The sequence below is a fragment of the Staurois parvus genome, unplaced genomic scaffold (assembly GCF_062004578.1).
Source record: "Staurois parvus isolate SC_StPar_1 unplaced genomic scaffold, SC_StPar_1.0 ptg000447l, whole genome shotgun sequence".
Classification (NCBI taxonomy): domain Eukaryota; kingdom Metazoa; phylum Chordata; class Amphibia; order Anura; family Ranidae; genus Staurois; species Staurois parvus.
This window is the reverse complement of record NW_028318243.1, coordinates 1,091,157-1,116,160: the sequence shown is the minus strand read 5'-3', so window position 1 is coordinate 1,116,160 and position 25,004 is coordinate 1,091,157. Positions and strand designations below refer to the sequence as shown.

General features: G+C 43.0%; 1 protein-coding gene across 1 annotated transcript in view; it reads left to right on the top strand.

Annotated features, from left to right (window-relative positions):
• LOC149453592 (ecto-ADP-ribosyltransferase 5-like) overlaps window positions 1-24,264 on the top strand; it is a 32,376-nt gene extending 8,112 nt beyond the window's left edge. Inside the window, exons 3-5 of the mRNA XM_089688158.1 lie at window positions 1,711-2,401; window positions 19,834-19,884; window positions 21,842-24,264. Coding sequence (XP_089544284.1) covers window positions 1,711-2,401; window positions 19,834-19,884; window positions 21,842-21,909 — 810 coding nt within the window. The 3' untranslated portion in view covers window positions 21,910-24,264. The remainder of the gene's footprint in view (window positions 1-1,710; window positions 2,402-19,833; window positions 19,885-21,841) is intronic.
• Window positions 24,265-25,004: the final 740 nt, after the last annotated feature.

The following is a 25,004-nucleotide window of genomic DNA, read 5'->3' as shown; positions in this document are numbered from 1 at the left end:
CCTTGGGCCTCTCCATTCTTCCTCCATACTTGGTGTCCTTGGGCCTCTCCATTCTTCCTCCATACTCGGGGTCCTTGGGCCTCTCCATTCTTTCTCCATACTTGGGGTCCTTGGGCCTCTCCATTCTTTCTCCATACTCGGGGTCCTTGGGCCTCTCCATTCTTCCTCCATACTCGGGGTCCTTGGGCCTCTCCATTCTTCCTCCATACTTGGGGTCCTTGAGCCTCTCCATTCTTCCTCCATACTCGGGGTCCTTGGGCCTCTCCATTCTTCCTCCATACTCGGGGTCCTTGGGCCTCTCCATTCTTCCTCCATACTCGGGGTCCTTGAGCCTCTCCATTCTTCCTCCATACTCGGGGTCCTTGGGCCTCTCCATTCTTCCTCCATACTTGGGGTCCTTGGGCCTCTCCATTCTTCCTCCATACTCGGGGTCCTTGTGTCTCTCCATTCTTCCTCCATACTCGGGGTCCTTGTGCCTCTCCATTCTTCCTCCATACTCTGGGTCCTTGGGTCTCTCCATTCTTCCTCCATACTCGGGGTCCTTGGTTTCCAAATGAGATGCAAAAGTTGCTCTGATCAGAAAAGAGGACTTTGGACCACTGAGCAACAGACCAGGTCTGTTTTTCTTTAGCCCAGGAAAGACGCTTCTGACGTTGTTTGTTGTTCAGGAGCGGCTTGACAAGAGGAATCGACATTTGAAGCCCATGTCCAGGATCCGTCTCTGTGTGGTGGCTCTTGATGCACTGACTCCAGCCTCAGTCCACTCCTTGTGAAAGTCCCCAACACTTTTGAATGGCCTTTTCCTGACAATCCTCTCCAGACTGCGGTCATCCCTGCTGCTTGTGCACCTTTTTCTTCCACACTTTTCCCTTCCACATAACTTTCTATTAATGTGCTTTGATACAGCACTTTGGGAACATCCAACTTCTTCTGCAATTCCCTTTTGAGGCTTTTCCTCCTTATGGAGGGTGTCAGTGATGGTGTCAGGTCAGCAGTCTTTCCCATGATTGTGATTCCTACTGAACCAGACTGAGAGACCATTTAAAGGCTCAGGAACCCTTTGCAGGTGTTATGGCTTAATTAGCTGATTAGAGTGGGACACTTTGAGCCGAGAATATTCCACCTTTTCACAATATTCTCATTTTCTGAGATTGTGGATTTGGGGTTTTCATGAGCTGTAAGCCATAATCATCACAATGATGACAAATCACAGGTTGAACTATCTTGCTTTGCATGTAATGAGTCTATCTCATATATTAGTTTCACCTTTTAAGTTGCTGCACTGAAATAAATGAATTTTTGCACCATATTCTAATTATTCGAGTTTCACCTGTATATCTCCATCACAGATATGCAAAAACAGAGACCAGTTAGTCATCACATTACTGGGCAATGGGAGGGAAGCTGAGAACATGGGAGAAACTCACAAAGATACAAGAAGAACATACAGATTCCATGAAGGTACCATTCCTGGTAGAAGTGGAACCCAGGACAACATCATTGTAAACCCACCATGCCATCTACTAATCTGCTGTGATGGAGCGTGTATGTTCTCTCGTTCTTGTGGAGGTTCCTCATGGGTACTTTGATTACTTTCCAAAAAAAAAAATACTGGTAGGTCAACTGACTTCTGAATAATCTGACCCAGAATTCTGTATGTGCATGTATGACTGTAGTATGACCACAGCGGAGTTCTTCTGATCGTTGCAGGAAATCACTCTAAATATGAATGTCAACGCATTTGATGATCAGTACGAAGGCTGCACAGAACAGATGGAAAGTGAAATAATAAATTCCCTACTTGCTAAAGAAAAATGGGCTGACTCAAACTTTAGTAGAACTTGGGATGCGGCAAAAGAGAAGTGGAACAAAGAGAAACCGAGTGTACCAGACGGCTTTCGGGATGAGTACGGCATTGCCATTATGGCTTATTCCAACAACCAGACCAATCTTTTTTCTAGCTTCAACAATGCAGTGAGAAATTATAGCAGTAGGGCCACGTTCCGTTACCATTCTCTTCACTTCTTCTTGACGCGAGCTGTAGTGCTCCTTAGGTCGAGTTGTTGGTGGTCACCATGGAAGGTATACAGAGGGATGAGAGGCATATCTTTTAAGTATGAAAGAATCGGGGGAGAAGTCAGATTCGGTCAGTTTTCCTCTTCATCCACCAACCAAACAGTAGCAAAGGACTTTGGAGATGACACGTTCTTCACCTTCACCAGCTGCTTCGGTGTCGACATCAAAAAGTATTCCTATTATCCAAAGCAAGAGGAGGTTCTGATACCAGTAGACGAGGTTTTCCAAGTGACTGACTTTACAACGCAGGGAGGTAAAGAAAGATTTGTCCTTAAAACCACAAAGAGCAGATGTCACTACTACAATTGTGACTACCTATATAATGGTTAGTAAACTTTACTTATTTGACTTACTTGTTTGGTTTGGGCTTTAGTTGTCGGTCTGACTAAATATACACAAGAAATTCAAACTTAAAGTGGTTGTAAACCTCAGACATGAAATATGAACTAAGCATTTCCCTCCATAGTGTGTACTTGTCTCAATCCAGACCAAGTGTAGTTTCTGTTTGCTGCCTCCTTCCTCTGCATTCAGCATGAGTCATTTCTGACAAGTTTTCCTGACACCAAGAGAAAAATGGTGACAAGGGAGGGAGCTCCAGCAAATTGACAGCCTCAGCTCATTTCCTGTGTGCTGTGTGGAGGGGGGATGTGTCCAGGGTGTATTTACCGCCAGGCAAAAAGGCGTCTGCCTTGGGCAGCATTTTTCAGGGGCCGGCGTCGCCCCCCCAGCAGAAGTGCCACTCTTGTGGCAATGGCACACAGGAGCCGTTATATTTGCAGGCTTGCAGCAGTCTCCACTACATGGAACCCGAACCACGAGAGGACGGTGGTCGCTGGATCTGAAGGCCACACACAGGCCGGAGCTGGTAGAGAGGAGGAGCCGAGCAACCGGATGAGGAAGGAGCCTCCGCTGATCGTTGAGTGCTGCCCGAGAGCGGCCAGAGCTTGGCTTCTCTCCATTGTCTGTGTGGAATTCTGGGGAAAGCAGAGTGGAGGGTGCTGGCTGTGGCTGGGAGAGGGATGGGGGAGGGGAGATGCTGGCTGGAGATGAGGGGGGAAAGGCAGCACAAAGCAAAATAGGCCATTGTGTGTGTCGCTTCCCTCCAATCAGCTCTAAGAGTTTTCCTCACTGGCCTCTGCAGAGTGTAAGCCAGCTGTCCGCCCTGTTTTCTGAACTCCCAGGCAAGCTTTATAAATTCAGCACTTTGAAGGGATGTAGAGAAGAGAAGACTGCAGATAAACAGGTACAACTTATGTAGGAGGATTTGTTTCGTCTGTGTATCACCTGAGTCAAGTCACTTCACTGGAAACATGTAAGGGTTCACAGCCACTTTAACATGAGAAAAAACACCATAGAAATGACCTACAGTAATGAATTCTATACAGTAAGTACATAGATTGTCAGGCTGAAAAAGACACAAGTCCATTGAGCTTGACCAATAGTAAAATTAATAAAAAAAACCTGCAATTTACAAAGAAATAAACCCGCAGTTGATCCAGAGGAAAATAAAACTTACTTCAACAGGGTCCCAGTTTAGACCCCTGATATCTCACCACAAACCCCCGCTACAGTACATAAATAAAAATAACAACAAAAACAACACAAAAGTAGCAAGAAAAGTAAAAACTAATTTTAAAAATATAAAAAATAATCTAAAAAAAATTGTAAAATATGATTTTTCAAAATTCTAAGACAATAATAAAGATTTGTAAAAAAAATAATTTTAAAATATTGTAAAAAATAATTTAAAAAAATGAAGGGCTCATTTACACGGGCTCTCTGGCCCATACAAAGTGAATGAGCTGTCTGTGTGGCGGGAACCTTCTGTTACTCTGTTAGGAGTAGGTGTGTGAGTATCCCTGAATACACTGTCCATACACATGTTTGTGTCCGCTGATAATGATTTCAATGTATTTTTAACCGCTTAAGGAATACCCTATAGCAAATATACTGCACACAGGGCAGCCCCTGTGTGCAAAATCACACTCATATATATATACTGTATATATACCTAATTTAGCATTTTCGGGTAGTGGGCGCACGCGCCCTACTCGTGCTGCCATTTGCGGCTGCAGGTGTCAATCACCGGGTCCCGGAAGGTGATTACCCACTGGCACCCAGTGATTACCGGCGATCACCGATAGGGAGGAGGGCTGCTTTGTTTACTAACAGTCCTCCCTGTCAGTTTGGGGACACTGCTCGGGATGGCTGAGCACAGCCATCCCGGTCAGTGTGCTTACAGTGAAGCACCCCCCCACCCCCCCTAGTAAAACACTCCCATCACACAGTTGACCCTTTGATCGCCCCTCATGTTAACCCCTTCCTCCTCAGTGCCATTAGTACAGCATCAGAGCTTTTTGTTAGCACTGTTCAGTGTATTGTTGTCACTGGGGATGTCAGTGACACCAAGTCAGTTCCGTTTAGTGTCAGAATGCCCGCCGCAGTCCTGCAGTACTGCTATAGGTCGCTGATCATCGCCATAAGTCGCTGATCGCCACCATAAACCGCTGATCGCCACCATTATTAGTATTAAAAAAATCCCAGTATCTATACTGCCATTTGTACACACTATAACGTTCACATAAACCAATTAATTTACACTAATTGGGATTTTTTGTTAGCAAAGACATGTCGCAGAATACATTTTGGCTGAAATTTATTATGAAATTTGATTTTTGAAAATTTTTTTTGGACATGTTTAATAGCAGAAAGTCCAAAATATTGTTTTTTTTCTCAGAATTGTCAGACTTTTTTTATAGCACAAAAAATAAAAACACACAGGTGTTCAAATATCAGCAAATGAAAGCTCAATTCATGGGAAAAAAGGGACGTAAATTTCATTTGGGTGCAGTGTTGCATGACCGCGCAACTGTCAGTTAAAGTAACGCAGCGAGGTAACACACCGCTTCTGTAACCGCTTCCTGACCACCCTATAGCAGAAATACTGCTACAGGGTGGCACGGGTGTGCAAAACCACGTGTATATATATACGTGATTCGCGCTCCCGTGGATTTCACACCCCTCCTAGATAGCGTCAGATTGCCCGTCAGTACACCAGTCATCACATTTAACCCCTTGATTGCCAGGAGCACGCCCATGTACAATAAACCTCCATTGCTAGTATAGTGTCTGAACGGATCAATATCTTTGATCAGATTAGCACTATACCAGCGTTCACATTAGTATAGCGTCCCCAAAAATGCAGCATTAGCGGGATCAGCCCCGGCACCTGCCAGCACCTGTGTTTAGCCCCTACGCTTACCCCCCCCTTCTCCCCCAGCAAGTGCAGTGTCAGTAGGTCCCTGTCACTTGATATATTGCACACAAAACCGCAGTGTTCTCAGAATCAGGCCTGATCTCTGTTAGCACTTGCCGGTAAACTTTGATGACTCTCATATACAGCAGAGTGCCAGTACTAGTGCCGCTCTACTTTCTGGTGAGCACTAGCGGCCTAGTACATCCTGGTCTTTCACATACCAGCACTGCAGTATCACTTGGTGACGTGGTGAGTCCCATAAGTGCAGTACAAGCCGGTGTGGTGGCGAGCACATGTATTGTCCTGCAGCCACCATGAATTTGCACACAGGCCCGTAGAGGCCCTAGTATCCTTCCGGATGTGCTTGCAAATCCCAATTGGCAGCCCACAAATTCTGCAGAACCCGTACTTCTCCCATTCACTTCCCAACCCAGAATTCAGGTGGAAACAGCAAATTTAACTCCTCCCCTTGATTTTTTGGAGCTTTTTTTCATGGAAGATATGTATGCATTGATTGTGGATCAAAGTAATGTATATGTACAACAATTTATAGCCGCCAACCCAAATTCAAACCTTGCCAGACCAGTTTGCATGGAAACTCATTACGGTTTTCGAATTTTAATTTTTTGGGGGCCTAACCCTCAACATGGGCATTACTAAAAAAATGAATTGCGGTTGTATTTTTTTTTTTTTTAATTTAAATATTTATTGAATTTTTCATGTTAATACAAGTACCAAAAAAGGGAAATAATTCTCATACAAATAGACATTTATAACATTTCTATCTTTCCCTTACTAAAAACTCTTTTCTTCCCCATCCCACTACCCCCCCTTCCCGCCCCTCATCCCCCCTCCTCCCCCTCTGCAGACTCTAGCCCTTTCTAGTCACTTGAGGCTTATTAATTTTTTTTTTTCTAACATCCTAGTTCATATTTTCCTATATTTCTCTTTCAATCCTGCTCTTTCCCACTTCTCCCTTCTCCTAAAATAAACTCTCATCCTATCTTCCTGCATATGGTATGATCTTTCCATTCTACCTATCTGGTTTACTCTATTAATCCAGTCTTTCTCCTTCGGTACCTCAGGTCTCCGCCAAAACTTGGGTATCAACCCTTTCGCCGCATTCAAGAAGTACCATATACCTGAATCTTTATATTTATTTACTGATGTCTCTACATTGTGTAGGAGGCACGTCGTTGGGTCTAGCCCTATGTCAATTTCAGTTATTTCTTCAATCGATTTGACTATTATCTTCCAAAAAGTCTGGATTTTCGGACATTCCCACCATATGTGAAACACCGTGCCTACCTCTCCACATCCTCTCCAACACATATTTGAATTTTCCCCATTCATTTTGTGCTCTACACTCGGTGTGATGTGCCATCGTGTCGCACACTTATAATTAATCTCAACCTCTCTCATACTAACATTATCGTGTATCAATCTAAACATCTTTCTCTGTCTATCTTCGTCAAACCCAACACCCATATCCCTTTCCCATTTTGTTATAAAAGTTAACTTTGTGTTTGTGTCTAAATCTGTGAGTATTCTATACACTTTTGAAATACCGTGCTTCCCATCCCTTCGTGTCTCTAACAACCTTTCAAACATATTCCACTCCTGTTTTAGTCTCAGGGGTTTCGGTAGATTTCCAATAAAACATTTCAATTGATGATATTTCCACTCATCTATTCTAATAAAAATATATCCCTTCTTCTCTATTAAATCTTTAAGTGACCTCAATTCCCCATCCACCAAAACATCTCTCAGTTGGGTATCCTCCTTTCTAAACCATCTCCCTGATATCTTATTCTTTCCCGGGGGAAAGTACTCAGTATTTGTGAGAGGCATTAATATAGAATTAAATTCCCATTTCATGTTTTTGTGTAAATTGTCCCATACCCTAAAGACATTTAAAGTGTAGATACTTGTGCTTTCTTTACTTCCCCTGAACTGTGGTGGAACCCATATCATCTGACTCAATCTAATGCCACTAAGATCATTTTCAATTGTTACCCAACTTTTCCCCTTATGGTTAAATGTCCAGTCATATATTCTTGCTAAAACCACTGCTTTATAGTATCTCTTGACATCTGGTAGACCCAATCCCCCTTTCTCTTTAGTCCTACTCAATGTTTCATATGCTATTCTAGGTTTTTTATTCTTCCATATGTATCTTGTTAACATTTTTTTCATTATCTTAAAGAAGGCATCTGGAATTTTAATTGGTACCATTTGAAATCTATACAGTATTTTAGGCATAATTACCATTTTGACTAAGTTTATACGTCCTATCCAGGATGGATTTCCTCCTTCTAGTCTTTTTAAATCTTCCCTGATCTCATTTATCAAAGAGATATAGTTTAATCTATACAAATGCTTAGATGAGGCAGTGAGTTTTATTCCTAGATACTTTATCTCTTTTTCTCTCCATATAAAGGGGAATTCTTTTTGTAGTTTTTCTTTTTCAGTCTTTGATATATTAATATTCAAGATCTCTGTTTTCGTTGGATTAATTTTTAAATTTGATAGTTCACCGTACTCCTTCAGAATCTTCATTATATTTGGGAGAGTTATTCGGGGATTCCCCACGTAGAACAATAAGTCGTCCGCAAAGGCCGCTACTCTATGTTCTATGGATTCTATCTGAATTCCCTTTACCGATCCACTGTTTCTTATTATTGACAACAGAGGTTCAAGTGACAATACATATAGCAGAGGGGACAGTGGACAGCCCTGTCTTGTACCATTAGACATTCCAATGGGTTCTGATCTCTCCCCATTTACCGTAATGATTGCAGTAGGCTCTCTATATAGTTTACTTATCCACTCTCGCATTCTATCGCCTATCCCCAGCACTTTTAAGTTGTCCATCATAAAGCCCCAGTCCACTCTATCAAATGCCTTCTCTGCATCAATTGACAAGAGCACCACCGGGGCTTTCCCTTTTCTACTTTTCTGAATAAGCATCAGGGTTCTCAAGCCGTTATCTCTACCTTCTCTCCCTGGTACAAAGCCCACCTGGTCTCCATGGATCCATTCAGGCATCAGATCCCTCAACCTGTTTGCTAACACCTTTGCATACAGTTTAGTATCTGTGTTCAATAATGAGATAGGTCTATAACTGGAGCACTGAGATGGATCTTTTCCCTCTTTGTGAATAAGTACTACATGGGCCAGTAGGGATTCTCTCCTCACTTCCATCCCACCTCCCAGAGCATTCATATATTTCTCCAGCTTGGGTAACAGTACTTCACTAAATTTCTTATAGTACTTAACTGTATAGCCATCCGGGCCTGGGCTTTTTCCCCCCCCTGTGCTTCTTAATGCTATTTTAATTTCTTCCTGGGAAATTTCTGCGTCTAGGGAGTTCAACTGTGCTTCACTTAGTTTTGGTAATCCCGCATTTTTTAAGTATATCATTTTTTTTTCATTAATTCCCTCTTGAGCTTCTTTTAGCGGGCCTTGGGGACTAATATTATATAACTTTTTGTAATACTCCGTAAACACTTTAATAATCTCTTTATTTGAGTGGACCAACTCCCCCTTTGGACTTTTTATCTTTTCTATATAATTCCTATTTTTCTTTTTATTCAAAGCTCTCATTAGATATCTTCCTGGTCTGTCTCCCCATCTATATCTCTCGTTCAGAGCCCTGTTGTATACTCTTCTCTTCTCCTCATCCATCAATCTCTCTAGCTCATCTTTTTTATCCGATAACTTCTGTCTCGTATCTTTTGTTATTTTCTTCTTATGGATCTGCTCCAAGTCCAATATTTCTTTTAAAAGCCCACTGACCCTCTCTCTTCTTTCCTTTTTCTTCCTTGCTCCTGCCGCTATCAAGATTCCTCTTATGAATACCTTGTGGCTTTCCCATACTGTAGCTATCGATACTTCCTCTGTTTCGTTCTCCTTAAAGTATACCTTAATCTCTTTCTCGATTTTCTGAACTAAATCCTCATCCAGAAGAAGAACCTCATTTAACCTCCACCCTAATCCTCCCATCCACCTTCTTCCCCATCCCATTTTCATTACGACCGGAGCATGATCCAAGAACGTCCTTGCCTCTATGTCAATTGTAACCAGATGATCTATAAGTTGATGGTCTATTAAGATGTAATCTAATCTCGAGTATATCTCATGTGCATTAGAGAAGAAGGTATAGTCTCTGTCTTTCATATGCATTATTCTCCAAGTGTCCACTAGTTGATATTCATGCATCACTTTTTTCAAAGCTCTCAGAGATCTACCCCCCTCTCTTTGCACGGAAGAGGTATTATCCTTTTGTGGGTCCATACAGAAATTTAGGTCTCCAGCTACTATCAAGCGCCCTTTTTTAAATTCCATTAATTTTTTCAACAGACCCTTCATATACCTCTCCGGGTTTTTATTGGAGCAGTATATATTGGCTAAAGTACAGTCAATCCCCTGAAGTCTACCTTTTAAGAATAAAAACCTCCCCTCCGGGTCGGTTCTTCTATCCTCCAGCTCAAATCTCATATTCTTTGCCAAACCTATTGCAACCCCTTTTGCTCTTTTAATTGGAGAATCTGCATAGTACCATGTTGGGTAGTGTTTGGATTTCAATTTCACGTTTGCCTCTATTTCAAAGTGCGTCTCCTGTAAAAATACCACTGACGTAGCCCTATGATGTAACTCATTAAACATCCTAAATCTCTTCCCTGGACAACTCAGCCCGTTCACATTATAGGTTATAAACTGTATTTCTTCCATCATTCCCAATTAACTCCAACTCTCTTCCAGATTGCCTCTTCCTCTTTATCCCTTCTGTCATGCAGAGTATTGACCCAATACCTCCTCCCCTGGCTCCTTCCCACCCAGCTCCCGTCCCCTCCCCCCTCCCTCCCACTCTCCCTCTCCTCCCACCATCCCTCCCCTCTCCCCCCCTTCCATCCCCTCCCCCCCAACCTCACCACCATCCCTCCCCCCCCTCCTCCCTCTTTTTAGGCCTTCACTTTGCCTATTCATCATTTGTGGAACTAACATCCACCTTTGATTTGGTCCTTAGGGCTACACTCCTCCCATGGCTAGCCTCCCCTCCGTCCAGATCTCCCCATTGACCCCTTTCTACTTGTACTTCTTAATGAGAAGGGGGAGAGTTATAGCAAAGCTAGAGGAGTGAAGGAGGAAACAAGAGGCAGATTAGGGACACGGAGGGGCAGAGAGAGGAAGAAAAAAACAAAAAAAAAACAAAACAAAACACAACCCTCTCTCCCCTCCACTCCCCCCTCCGCCCTACCTCCCCCCCCTCCACCAGACTCCACTCATCCCCTGTCCTTAGTCCAATTCCCCCATGTTCTTCTTTCCATTCATTAATTTCGATTCTCTGTATTTCCAGTCTATCACAAAAGTTTCTCAAGTCCTCTGGGAGCCTCAAATGGGCTGTTGTTCCGTTTTTCCATCCTATTAAACACTCCGGTACCCCCCATCTATATTGCACCTTCTGTTTTCTCATCTGCTCCAGCAAAGGCCTCAGAGCTCTCCTCCTCCAGAGAGTCTCCGATGACAAGTCTGCATATATTTGAATGTCCATTTCTCTATATTTTATTACTGGTTTTCCTTTAGTCTTCCTCCAGATTCTTTCCCTTTGCTGCAGATCCATAAATTTAACCAGTATGTCTCTCGGCCTATTCTTCTCATGGTTCCCCTGGATTTTCCCAATTCTGGAGATTCCTTCTATATTGATCCTTTCCATATCAGAGTTTCCCATTATATAGTTCAGTAATTTGCCAACCACCTCTTCCATTAGTTCTCCTTTTAGGCTTTCCGGTACCCCTCTTATCCTTATATTTCTCCTTCTTTCTCTATTCTCTTGGATTTCCGCCTTATACCGCAATTTTTCCTGAACTTTTTCCATATTGATTATCTTGTTTTCTAGTTTGGATATGATCTGGGTCTGATTTTTAACTTTCTGCTCCGTTTCCTCCACTCTTAACAACAGCTGGCCCAGATCACTCTGAATTTTTACCATTTCTTGCTTTATTGTTCTCTCCAGTTCTTTAAACATTTCTGTCATCTCTTTTTTATTTGGGATTTGTAGGTCTTTTTCTGCCTCTGATATTTGTTGATTACTACTGTCCAAATCCATTACTTGCTTGGGGCTACTTTGAATACTTAATTCTAAATCTCCTTTGTCATTTCTGCTCTGGGGCCTTTCCGGGGTCCCGTTTCCCAGGGATATGTACCTTTTAATTGTACCCGTTTGGGTCCCTTTAGGCCCAATTCCTTTTACACCTTTGTTCTTCATTGTTCCTGGACCTTTTATTATTTGCTCATGCATTCGTGTTTCACAACAAACAAAAAAAAAAAAAGTCTATGTGATATAAAACTGGAAATCCCAGGCCTGTCTGTTAACTTTCTGTGTATTTCTTTGCCCGCACCATATATTCTTCTCTTCTTTATATTCTATGGGGGTCCCCTCTGTTCTCTCACTCTCTGCTTTCCTTCAGCTTAACATAATTCCTCCCATATCATCACAGTTCTTTATCATCACAGTTTTTTTTTTTTTTATTTTGAGGACACAGCCGGAGTCACTCACCCTCCCTGCGCCTCTCATGGGATTTATCCAAAGCTCCTCCGATGAATTGGCTCTCTTGCTCACAGGGGGACCCTCCAGGAGTTTCCAGGGCTTTCCCCCCCTTCCCTGTTTGGAAGGGAGTCCCTCTCCGTTCACCCCCACAGGGCTCCAACCATGGCTTTCCGTCTCCAGCTTGTCGGCCGGCCGGCCGGCTTCCTCTCCTCCCAGGGATGCACTGCGGTCGGTCACATGTCCCGGCCGCGCCTCCCTGTTTCCCGACAACCACAGTCAGCTTCCCCGCCGCTCTCTGCTGGTCTCCGTTATCCCGCTCTTCCTCCCGCGGGCCGCCACTCGGCCGAAGGAGCCCACCAGACCAAGGTAGGTCTCTGGTTTCTAGGGCACCATACCTTCAGGGGGATTCATGAGACAACAGGGGATCGGTCGGAGGGGATCCAGGCGGGAGCTCCTACCGCGAGCTCTCCACCGCCGCCATAGTTAGGCTCCGCCCCACCTCCGAATTGCGGTTGTATTGGTCCGCAGACCCGAATCATCATATGTCGTGTTCTCGGCTGCCATGGCCAGGCATAGATATGAGAATATCATGTGTTTTATGCATTTCAGCGACAATACACTCTGTCGTCCTCGGGGTAACCCTGAATTTGACCGGCTCCACAATATTCAGCCCCTCGTAAATCACAACCAAAAATTTGCAGATGTCTTTACTCCCCAGCAAAACATCTGCTTTGAGGAGTCCCTCATTAATTTTTCTGGCCGTCTTGCATTCAAACAATTTTTCCCCAGTAAGCATGCCAGATATGGGGCCAAGATATAGAAGACCCGTGAGAGGGCAACAGGCTATACATATAAGTTTTGGATTTACGAGGGAAAAGATAGTCATGTGGAGCCCCCCCGGATGTAAAAGTACTGGCAAGATAGTTTGGGACTTACATATGGGGTACCACTTATACGTGGACAATTTTTATTCAAGCATGCCACTATTTAGACATCTTGGAATTGGTGCATGTAGCACCATGCAACCTAATGTGTGCTCACCATTAGAAGTGGGTGGATGCAGGGTGGTATATTCTAATGGTGTGCATACCACACACTTTTTCTGGCAGAGATTTCTTCTCTTTTTTTCATTCTGCCCACTGGCTGCATACAAAAAAAAAAGAACATAGCATGTATACCCAACAAGGACCAGCGACGTACTGGTACATCAATGGACTTTGAATGGTTATACCAGGATGATGCCTACAGCTGCAGGTATCATCCTGGTATTGTTTTTTTCAGCCGGCGATTGGCTTTCATGTAAAATAAATCCTAGTGGCTAATTAGCTGTAGGATTGCTTTTACAAGTAGGGGGATATGATGCCCCCCTCTCCTGCTGCCTTCCACAGCTTTTTCAAGCAGTCCCGTGCCATCAGGGGAACCTGAGAATGCAGCCGATGTTTCTGTCAGATGATCATAGAGCTGATTGGAGACTGGAATGGTGCCAATCATCTCTATAGTTTAAGAAATCGGAAACTACGAGCATTTCATCACTTCAGTTTTGCAGGATATAAACAGCACCATTTGTAAATTGGGAAAGCATCTGATCACACAGATCTTGCTGAGATTACAGTAGATAACGTAAGGGTAGAGGAGATATCTAGAGTCTGATAGGCCCCAGATTTCTCAATAAAGAATATATGACAATGCCCATTGAAGTTATAGGGAATATTTGCATTCCCTGTGATAGCATTAAAAGTGATCTGAAAAAAAAAATGGTAGCTTGTAAAGGCTTTTAAAGTGTTGCCTATGGATATTAAAAATGTATGTAGTTTGTCGCCATTGCACGGGGCATGCACAGTTTTAAAGCTTGTCATGTTTGGTATCTATTTACTCGGCATACCATCATATTTTATATGTTACCAAATAATTGGCCAATATATTGTGTTTTTGTGCATTAAAAATAAAGTAAGTACATTTTTTTTAAAAACATTTGTGTTTGAAAAATCGCTGCGCTAGTACTATGTGACATAAAAAATTGCAGCACCCACCATTTTATTCACTAGGGTGTCTGCTTTAAAACAAATATATAATGTTTGAGGGTTCAAAGTAATTTCCTAGCAACAAATACTGATTATTTTCACGTGAACAAAAAGTGTCAGAAAAGGCTTGGTCTTCAGGTGGTTAGAAGAGTGAGTGATGTGTGGCATAAACTTCCACTGCTGGGCATAAAATGCCCCCACCCCCAGAATCGACCCTGTTTTGGAAAGTAGAAACCCCAAAATAATTGCTGAGAGGCATGTTGAGTCAATTGAAGAATTTATTTTTTTACCACAAGTTTTTGGAAAATGACAAAAAAAATAATTTCTTTTTTACACAAAATTGTCACTTAAATGATTTATCTCACACAAGCCATGGGTATATGTGGAATTACTCCCCAAAATACATTCTTCTACTTCTACGGAGTATGGGGGTACCACATATGAGAGACTTTTTGGCAGTCTAGCCAAGCACAGGACCCCAAAATCCAATAAGCACCTTCAGGCTTTTAAAGAGCTTTATTTCCTTATTACACTTCATGACTACCTATCACAGTTTCAGAGGCCCTGAAATGCCAGGATAGCATCTAACCCCCCCAAATGACCCCTTTTTGGAAAGTAGACACCCCAAGGAATATGATAAGAAGCATGGTGAGTATTTTTCAGATCTCATTTGCTGCCACAAGTTTTTGGAAAATGAAGAAAGAAAACAAAAGCATATTTTTTTTCTTTTCTTTTTTTATATTTCAAAACCTTGTGAGAAAAAGTGAGATCTGCAAAATACTCACCATGCCTCTTTTTAAATTCCTTTTGGTGTCTACTTTGAAAAAAGGGGTCATGGGGGGGGGGGGGGGGGGTCTGCTATCCTGGCATTTCCTCCGATACTGTGATAGGTAGTGAGGAAGTGAAATGAAGAAGTTACGCACCTTCAGGCTTTCAAAGTGGTCATTGGATTTCAGGCTCCTGTATGTAGCTAGGCTCCCAAAAAGTCTCACACATGTGGTATCACCATACTAGGTAGAAGTAGGAGAATGTATTTTGTGGTGTAATTCCACATATACCCATGGCTTTTGTGATCAATATATGATTTAAATGACAAAATTGTGTAAAAAAAAATGTTTTTGTCATTTTCCAAAAACTTGTGGAAAACAATAAATCTTCCATGGACTCAATATGCCTCCCAGCAGATAGCTTAGGTTGTCTACTTTCGGAAAAGTTGTCATTTATTATTATTATTATTATTATTAGAGATGAGCGAAGAAATGAAAAATTCGATTTGGCTGATTCGGCGAATTCCAGTGTGAAATTCGATTCGATGCGAATTTCTCCGCTACGAAGATGACTTATTTAAAGGGTTTCTAGGCTTCAGAGAGCCTTTAAATTAGTGCAGAACACTGTACCTTTAATTTAAATGCCCTTGGAGATGAGGAAGGAGAAGGAGAAGGAGAAGGATGAGAAGAAGGAGAAGGAGAAGGATGAGAAGAAGGAGAAGGATGAGAAGAAGGAGAAGGATGAGAAGAAGGAGAAGGATGAGAAGAAGGAGAAGGAGAAGGATGAGAAGAAGGAGAAGGATGAGAAGAAGGAGAAGGAGAAGGATGAGAAGAAGGAGAAGGAGAAGGATGAGAAGAAGGAGAAGGATGAGAAGAAGAAGGATGAGAAGAAGGAGAAGGAGAAGGATGAGAAGAAGAAGGATGAGAAGAAGGAGAAGGATGAGAAGAAGGAGAAGGATGAGAAGAAGGAGAAGGAGAAGGATGAGAAGAAGGAGAAGGATGAGAAGAAGGAGAAGGAGAAGGATGAGAAGAAGGAGAAGGATGAGAAGAAGGAGAAGGAGAAGGATGAAAAGAAGGAGAAGGAGAAGGATGAGAAGATGGAGAAGGAGAAGGATGAGAAGAAGGAGAAGGAGAAGGAAGAGAAGAAGGAGAAGGATGAGAAGAAGGAGAAGGATGAGAAGAAGGAGAAGGATGAGAAGAAGGAGAAGGATGAGAAGAAGAAGGATGAGAAGAAGGAGAAGGATGAGAAGAAGAAGGATGAGAAGAAGGAGAAGGAGAAGGATGAGAAGAAGGAGAAGGAGAAGGAGAAGGATAAGAAGAAGGAGAAGGAGAAGGATGAGAAGAAGGAGAAGGAGAAGGATGAGAAGAAGGAGAAGGATGAGGAGAAGGATGAGAAGAAGGAGAAGGAGAAGGATGAGAAGAAGGAGAAGGAGAAGGATGAGAAGAAGGAGAAGGATGAGAAGAAGGAGAAGGATGAGAAGAAGGAGAAGGATGAGAAGAAGGAGAAGGATGAGAAGAAGGAGAAGGATGAGAAGAAGGAGAAGGAGAAGGATGAGAAGAAGGAGAAGGAGAAGGATGAGAAGAAGGAGAAGGATGAGAAGAAGGAGAAGGAGAAGGATGAGAAGAAGGAGAAGGAGAAGGATGAGAAGAAGGAGAAGGAGAAGGATGAGAAGAAGGAGAAGGATGAGAAGAAGGAGAAGGAGAAGGATGAGAAGAAGAAGGATGAGAAGAAGGAGAAGGAGAAGGATGAGAAGAAGGAGAAGGATGAGAAGAAGGAGAAGGAGAAGGATGAGAAGAAGAAGGATGAGAAGAAGGAGAAGGAGAAGGATGAGAAGAAGGATGAGAAGAAGGAGAAGGAGAAGGATGAGAAGAAGGAGAAGGATGAGAAGAAGGAGAAGGAGAAGGATGAGAAGAAGGAGAAGGATGAGAAGAAGGAGAAGGATGAGAAGAAGGAGAAGGAGAAGCAGAAGAAGAAGGATGAGAAGAAGGAGAAGGATGAGAAGAAGGAGAAGGAGAAGGATGAGAAGAAGGAGAAGGATGAGAAGAAGGATGAGAAGAAGGAGAAGGATGAGAAGAAGGAGAAGGATGAGAAGAAGGATGAGAAGAAGGATGAGAAGAAGGAGAAGGATGAGAAGAAGGACAGTTCTGTGACAGTTTCTGTCTATTTCTGACAGTTCTGGGACATTCACTCCATACAGCGGTTTCAACCGCTGTATGGAGGGAATGTCATAGAACTGTCAGAAATAGACTATTTCTGACAGTTCTGGGACTGTCCTTCCATACAGCGGTTGAAACATTGTATGTATTTGTTTCCATAAATGGATCCATTTATGGAAACAAATACATACAATGTTTCAACCGCTGCATGGAAGGACAGTCCCAGAACTGTCATTAATAGTCTATTTCTGACAGTTCCATGACATTCCCTCCATACAGCGGTTAAAACAGCTGTATGGAGTGAATGTCCCAGATCTGTCAGAAATAGACTATTTATGACAGTTCTGGGACATTCACTCCATACAGCTGTTTTAACCGCTGTATGGAGGGAATGTCATGGAACTGTCAGAAATAGACTATTAATGACAGTTCTGGGACTGTCCTTCCATGCAGCGGTTGAAACATTGTATGTATTTGTTTCCATAAATGGATCCATTTATGGAAACAAATACATACAATGTTTCAACCGCTGCATGGAAGGACAGTCCCAGAACTGTCATTAATAGTCTATTTCTGACAGTTCCATGACATTCCCTCCATACAGCGGTTGAAACACCTGTATGGAGTGAATGTCCCAGAACTGTCAGAAATAGTCTATTTTTGACAGTTCTGGGACATTCCCTCCATACAGCGGTTTCCGGCAAAAAGTGTATGTGCAGAGTTCCTCTATTCTGCAGATACACTTAGAGGAGCTCTGCAGATACACTTAGAGGAGCTCTGCACATACACTTTTTTCCGGCTTGGAATTATTCTTATTTTCATCCTACTTCTTCTTCTTCTTCATCCTCATCCTCTTCTTCTTCTGAGGATGAGGATGAGGATGAAGAAGAAGAAGAAGAAGAAGAAGAAGAAGTAGGATGAAAATAAGATTAATTCCAAGCCGGCAAAAAGTGTATGTGCAGAGCTCCTCTAAGTGTATGTGCAGAGCTCCTCTAAGTGTATCTGCAGAATAGAGGAACTCTGCACATACACTTTTTGCCGGCTTGCAATTATTCTTATTTTCATCCTACTTCTTCTTCTTCTTCTTCATCCTCTTCTTCTTCTTCTGAGGATGAGGATAAAGAAGAAGAAGAAGAAGAAGTAGGATGAAAATAAGATTAATTCCAAACAGGCAAAAAGTGTATGTGCAGAGCTCCTCTAAGTGTATCTGCAGAGCTCCTCTAAGTGTATCTGCAGAATAGAGGAACTCTGCACATACACTTTTTGCCGGCTTGGAATTATTCTTATTTTCATCCTACTTCTTCTTCTTCTTCTTCTTCTTCATCCTCATCCTCATCCTCAGAAGAAGAGGATGAGGATGAAGAAGAAGAAGTAGGATGAAAAGAAGAATAATTCCATGCCGGCAAAAAGTGTATGTGCAGAGTTCCTCTATTTCTGACAGTTCTCTCACAGCTTCTTCACATGTACAGCGGTTGAAACATCTGTATCCTAAATGTAAACTAATAGATACAATGTTTCAACCGCTAAACATGTGTTCCTTCTGTCAGAGAACTGTCAGAAATAGCGGAGCTCACTGCAGGGACACTTTTGCCGGCTGATCGGGAAATGTTCGATTCGCGCACCCGAAGTAGGCAAAATTTCGGTTTCGACGCGAATCGAATATTTCCTGAAATTTGACTCGAATTCCGGTTCGCCTAGTTCGATTCGCTCATCTCTAATTATTATTATACAGTATTTATAAAGCACCCATAGTTCGCTCAGCGCTGTACATTACAAAGGGGGACAGAACATGTGACAGAACAATAACAATACAATGCAAAACATGAGGGGATTGAGGGCCCTGCTCCTTGGAGCTGACAATCTAGGATAGGGGTATTTGTACTGTCCTGGTATTTTAGCACCTCAAGAAATGTGATTGGCAGTCAGAAAGTAAAAGCTGTGTAAATTCCTTTATCTATACCATAGTTTGTAGACGCTATAACTTTCACACAAAGCAATTAATAAACACTTATTGGGATTTTAACCAAAAACATGTAGCAGAATACATTTTGGCCTACATTTATGATGAAATTTTAGTTTTTTGGATATTTTTTTTTTTGCGTTGATTAGGCTGCACTGATAGGCACTGATAGGCAGTACTGATGGGCACTGATCAGGTGGCACGGATAGGCTGCACTGATCAGGTGGCACTGATGAGGTGACACTGATATGCAGCAATGATGGGCACTGATAGGAAGCATTGATGGGCAATGATGGGCAACACTGATGGGTGGCACTGACAGCACTGACTGGTGGCACTGATGGGTGGCACTGCTGGGCGGCACTGCTGGGCATTGATCATCAGTGCCGATCTATTCTGTGACAATTGCCGGTTATCAGCAGTACTTTCCTCATGCTGTGACAGCGTGAGGAAAGTGCTGCCAATAACCGGCAACTGTATTTACTCGGTGATCTGCTGTGTCATTGGACACGGCTGATCACGTGGTAAAAGGTCGCCTCACATGGTGATTGGCCTCTTTGCCGCATCATGTGATCAGCTGTGTCTGTAGGACACAGCGATCACAGAGATTGCCGGGTGCGCGCCGCTGGGGGCATGTGGGAGGGCGTGCTCCGGGAGGACGTCATATGACACCCTCCCAGAACTGGGCAACCGAGCTGTAGTTGTCATTTGGCTATAGCGCGGTTGGCAAGTGGTTAATGAAAAAAATCATTTTGATGTGTTCTGGGGGGGCTGCGATGGAGCTGTCAAGTAGGCTGTACAGGGCCCCATGATTTCTAACAGCCCTGGCTATGCCAAATGAAACATTTTAAATAATTGCCAAATGAACATAATCTGATATAATACAAGTGTTCTGATGATTTTACCCTGTATAAAACAAAACAGCAAAATAATTAAAAAAAAGACCAGTAATCAATGCTACTGCTCACTGCGCTGGCCGTATTCCTTGTTGTTGTAGCTCCTGTGTTCTTGCTGTGATGTGACATATCTATTCATTATTTTTACAGTTGGAAAATGCTCTAGAGGTGGAAAATCCTCTACATGTATCCCCAGTAAAGGTGAGTATGAAACCCTCTCCTAAACTAATCATGAATACTATTACTTCTATCACAAGAAAGATAGAATATGTATTTCTTAATATGAATTCCAAAACATCAAAGAGAATATTCCATACTTCCTAGTTCTACCTTATGGAAGGTCATGTTGGAGGGTGCGATATTCCAGTGGTGAGTGTAATCAGAAAGGTGGAGAGAAGGTCAGGAGCAGGGTATTTTCCATCTCATGGCAGGTCATGTTGGAGGTGTGATAAGCCGGGGGTGAATGTAATCAGGAAGGTAGAGGGAAGGTCTGGAGCAGAGTTTTTTCTATCTTGTGGAAAGTCATGTTCAAGAGTGTGGTATCCCAGTGGTGGGTGTAATTAGAAAGGTAGAAATAAGGTCAGGAGAAGAGTATTTTCTGTATTATGGGGGGTCATGTTGAAGGATTTGATATCCGGTGGTGGGTGTAATCAGGAAGGCAGAGAGAAGGTCAGTAGCAGACTATTTTCTATCTTATGGAGGGTCATGTTGGAGGCAGGCCTGGACTGGCCATAGGGAACATTTGCTGGACGGGCTGTCTCTTGGCTGGTTGAGGTGCCTCTTTGCTGGTTGAGCTGTCTTTTTGATGGACTGCTGTCTCTTTGCTGGACAGGCTGTCTGTTTGCTGGATGAGCTTTCTCTTTTCTGAATAGACTGTCTCTTTGCTGGGCAGGATGTCACTTTGCTGGATGAGCTCTTTGCTGGATGGGCTGTCTCTTTGCTGGATAGCGATGTCTCTTTGCTGAATGGCAATGTCTCTTTTCTGGATTGGGCTGTTTCTTTGCTGGATGGGAATGTCTCTTTGCTGGACTGCGCTGTCTCTTTGCCCAGTTGGGTCCAGCAAAGAGACATCCCAATCCAGCAAAGAGACAGCCCAGTCCAAGAAGGGACATCCCCATCCAGCAAAGAGACATTTCTGTCCAATAAAGAGACATACCGCCTCTTTGTGGATTGGGATGTCTCATTGTGGATTTGGATATTTCTTTGTTACATGCAGATGTCTTTTTGCTGGACTGGGATGTCTCTTTGCTGGACTGGGCTGTCTATTTGCTGGATGGGGATGCCTCTTTACTGGATTGGCCCATCCCTTTGAATATATAGGGGGCACTGTGATTAGATCTCTTGGGACACTGTAATGTAAAGGGGCACTGTGACATAAAGGGGACTGCACTGTAAAGGGGCACTGTAATCAATACAGTGCCCCTTACAGTGCAGTCCTTTGTATATCTCCGTGAATATTCTGTCACCAACTGCCCCCACGAATGCCCTTGCACACCCAACTTCCCCCCACCCCCCAGGAAATTGGCTGCTCAGTCTGTGCCCGGGCCTATTTTTTGTCCCAGTCCAGGCCTGGTTGGAGTTGTGATATCTTGGTGATGAGAGTAATCAGAAAGGTAGAGATAAGGTCAGGAGCAGAGTATTTTTTTTTATGGTTTACGAAAGTCTTACATTAAAGCAGAACTGGGGGCAAAAAACAGATTGTACTGAGCAGTGGGGCTGTGGCTGCACTTGTGGGGACTAACTACTCGTTTGTGTCTAGGGGTGATAACAGCAAAGATATACTAAGTTAATCCACCGATCCTCTGAGCGCAAAACCAGTCCCTGCCACCCCTGCATGCTAGTGGCTTTGGGAGCTGACTGTTCATGACATCACCATGCCCATAGACCGGCTTCTGGGCATAAGGACAGCAGGAACAGTCCACCACTGGATGTGGGGGACCTCTGTTTTTGGGAGGTTTGAAGGACAAGGTATAGTAGTATAGCCTTTCAGGAGACCTCTGGAACAATCCCACTGCATGGGACAACAAAAAATTCACATGGAGTTCTGCTTTAAGGGTAATGATCATTTAATTAATGATCCTGTCCTGTCATTAGAGATCTTTTCTCTGAATCCCTTGTCTCTTGTTGTTCATTCATTTTACTTTGATGTTTTTTCCAGGGACACGGATGTTTTCATCCCTGGTCATGATACCTCTTCTTCTCTGCCAATATATCATCTTTAAATGAAAGTCCACCACTGCTTGTTGAGGAGCTCGTATACCAACTGACCATCTTGCCATTGACCATGAACTTATAGTGAGCGCCTGACACAGTAGTCTTCCAGGACGTACACTTTGTAATTTTCCTGCTCATACCTGTATAAAGCGGAACCCAAGCCACAATGTTACTTCCAGCTTTGCATGGAGTGGGGAATGGTGAGAACTTCTGTGTCCATTGGAGACAGTTCCCCTTCATTCCTGTTCTGGAGGCAAACTAAGCAAAACTATTTTCAGTTTGGGCACAGACAGCAAACGAAATGGGGTTTATTTACTAAAGCTGGAGAGTGCAAAATCAGGCTCACGTTTGCAAAGAAGCCAATCAGCTTCCAGCTTTTATTGCCAAAGCTCAACTGAACAAGCTGGGGTTAGAAGCTGATTGGTTTCTACGCAGAAGTGAGCCTGATTTTGCACTCTCCAGCTTTAATAAATAAACCCCATTGTGACAGCAAACTGAACATCTCCGCTCTATGCAAAATAAAATATTAAAAAAGTTGTTCTTCAAGTTCCATGTAAAAATAGATCATATTGGAACCTTCTGATGATTCTGACCGTTTGTAAAGCTGTTCCAATCACGTTTCACATTTTGTGGTTAAAGTCTCAGCCTGGTATAGAGAACCAGCCGCATTTATATGTAGTGTATATGGCCAAGAGTATGGGGCCTCTGTCCATCACACCTACCCCTATGGCCCAAAGTATTGGGGTGCCCCTCCCAAGTAGTGATGGGCTGAACACCCCCCTGTTTGGTTCTTGGTCGAACATTCAAACGTAATGAAAGTTCGACCGAGAACTTCAAACAGAGGAGACAATTCACTAATCCAGCTGAACTCCCTTACTGTTTGTTTGTTCACTGAATACACAAATGTCTGATGTGCAGGACACTTGAGTTCCTCGACACCATACTGGTCAAACCATGTCATTACGGAGCTGGCTTTGTACACAGGGGCACAGTCATGCTGGATATAGATGGGCTTGATGTACACAAGGGCACAGTCATGCTGGATAGAGATAGGCTTGATGTACAGAAGGGCACAGTCATGCTGGATATAGATGGGCTTGATGTACACAAGGGCACAGTCATGCTGGATAGAGATGGGCTTGATGTACACAAGGGCACAGTCATGCTGGATAGAGATGGGCTTGATGTACACAAGGGCACAGTCATGCTGGATAGAGATGGGCTTGATGTACACAGGGGCACAGTCATGCTGGATAGAGATGGTCCTGATGTACACAAGGGCACATTCATGCTAGATAGAGATGGACTTGATGTACACAAGGGCACAGTCATGCTAGATATAGATGGGCTTGATGTACACAAGGGCACAGTCATGCTGGATATAGATGGGCTTGATGTACACAAGGGCAAGGTCATGCTGGATATAGATGGGCTTGATGTACACAAGGGCAAGGTCATGCTGGATATAGATGGGCTTGATGTACACAAGGGCACAGTCATGCTGGATATAGATGGGCTTGATGTACACAGGGGCACAGTCATGCTGGATAGAGATGGGCTTGATGTACACAAGGGCAAGGTCATGCTGGATAGAGATGGGCTTGATGTACACAGGGGCACAGTCATGCCGGATAGAGATGGGCTTGATGTACACAAGGGCACAGTCATGCCGGATAGAGATGGGCTTGATGTACACAAGGGCAAGGTCATGATGGATAGAGATGGGCTTGATGTACACAGGGGCACAGTCATGCTGGATAGAGATGGGCTTGATGTACACAAGGGAAAGGTCATGATGGATAGAGATGGGCTTGATGTACACAAGGGCACAGTCATGCTAGATAGAGATGGACTTGATGTTCGAGTCGGTCAGTTTGACTCAAACATCAAGCCCATCTCTATCCACCATGACATCTAACATCAGACATTAGAGAATCCCAGTTCCCCCAGCAGAACCACAAAACTATTTTTTTTCCTCTTTCCTATTGCTGTTACAATAGTATCCTCTTATGATATACCGAATATTCTGAAACAAAGTAACAGCGTTCCAAAATAAAGTGCAGCAAATTAATGTGAAACCCTCCCATGGATAAAGTGCAAACTCATTCATTATTAAAGTGCAATGCTCCAATAACTAAAGTGCAAACTCATTCATTATTAAAGTGCAATGCTCCAATAACTAAATAAAGTGCAAACTCAATAATAAAGTGAAATGCTCCAATAAATAAAGTGCAAACTCAATAATCAATAAAGTGCAATGCTCCAATAACTAAATAAGGTGCAAACTCATGAATGATTAAAGTGCAATGCTCTGTATATAACCTCCTATACTCTATTGCTAATGATTAAATATGCAGATTAAGTCGATGGTTTCCTCTTTCTTGTCTCTGTGTAATACATCATCTATAACGTGTCTATAAGTCCTGTTATAACAAATACACAGTTGTGCTCAGACATTTGCACCCTCTGGCAGAATCATGACATTTTAGCATTGATATTGAATCTAAGACTGAACATGCCAAAAAACTGTCATTTATTCAAGGATAGTGATGATATGACTCCATTTATTATCACATACGTAGTTGTTTGGCTCTTTTTTTAAATCCTAATGATAACAGAAATCCCCTGAATGCCCTGGATCAAAAGTTTCCCTCCCCAGGAATGTTCGGCCTTGGTACAGACACACAAGGTGACACACACAGGATAAAATGGCAGTTAAAGGTTAATTTCCCACATGTGTGGCTAAATTGCAATTAGTGTCAGTGTATAAATAGTCAATGAGTTTGTTCACTCTCACGTGGATGCAGAAAGCAGGCTAGATACTGAGCCACGGGGAGCAGAACAGAACTGCCAAAAGACCTGCGTAACAAGGTAATGGAACTTTATAAAGATGGAAAAGGATATAAAAAGATATCCAAAGCCTTAAATATGCCAGTCAGAACGGTTCAATCACTTATAAAGAAGTGGAAAATCCGGAGATTTCTCAATACCAAGCCAAGGTCAGGTAGACCAAGAAAGATTGCAGCCACAACTGCCAGAAGAATTGTTGGGTATGCAAAAAAAGACCCCCACAGGTAACCTCAGGATAAATACAGGCTGCTCTGGAA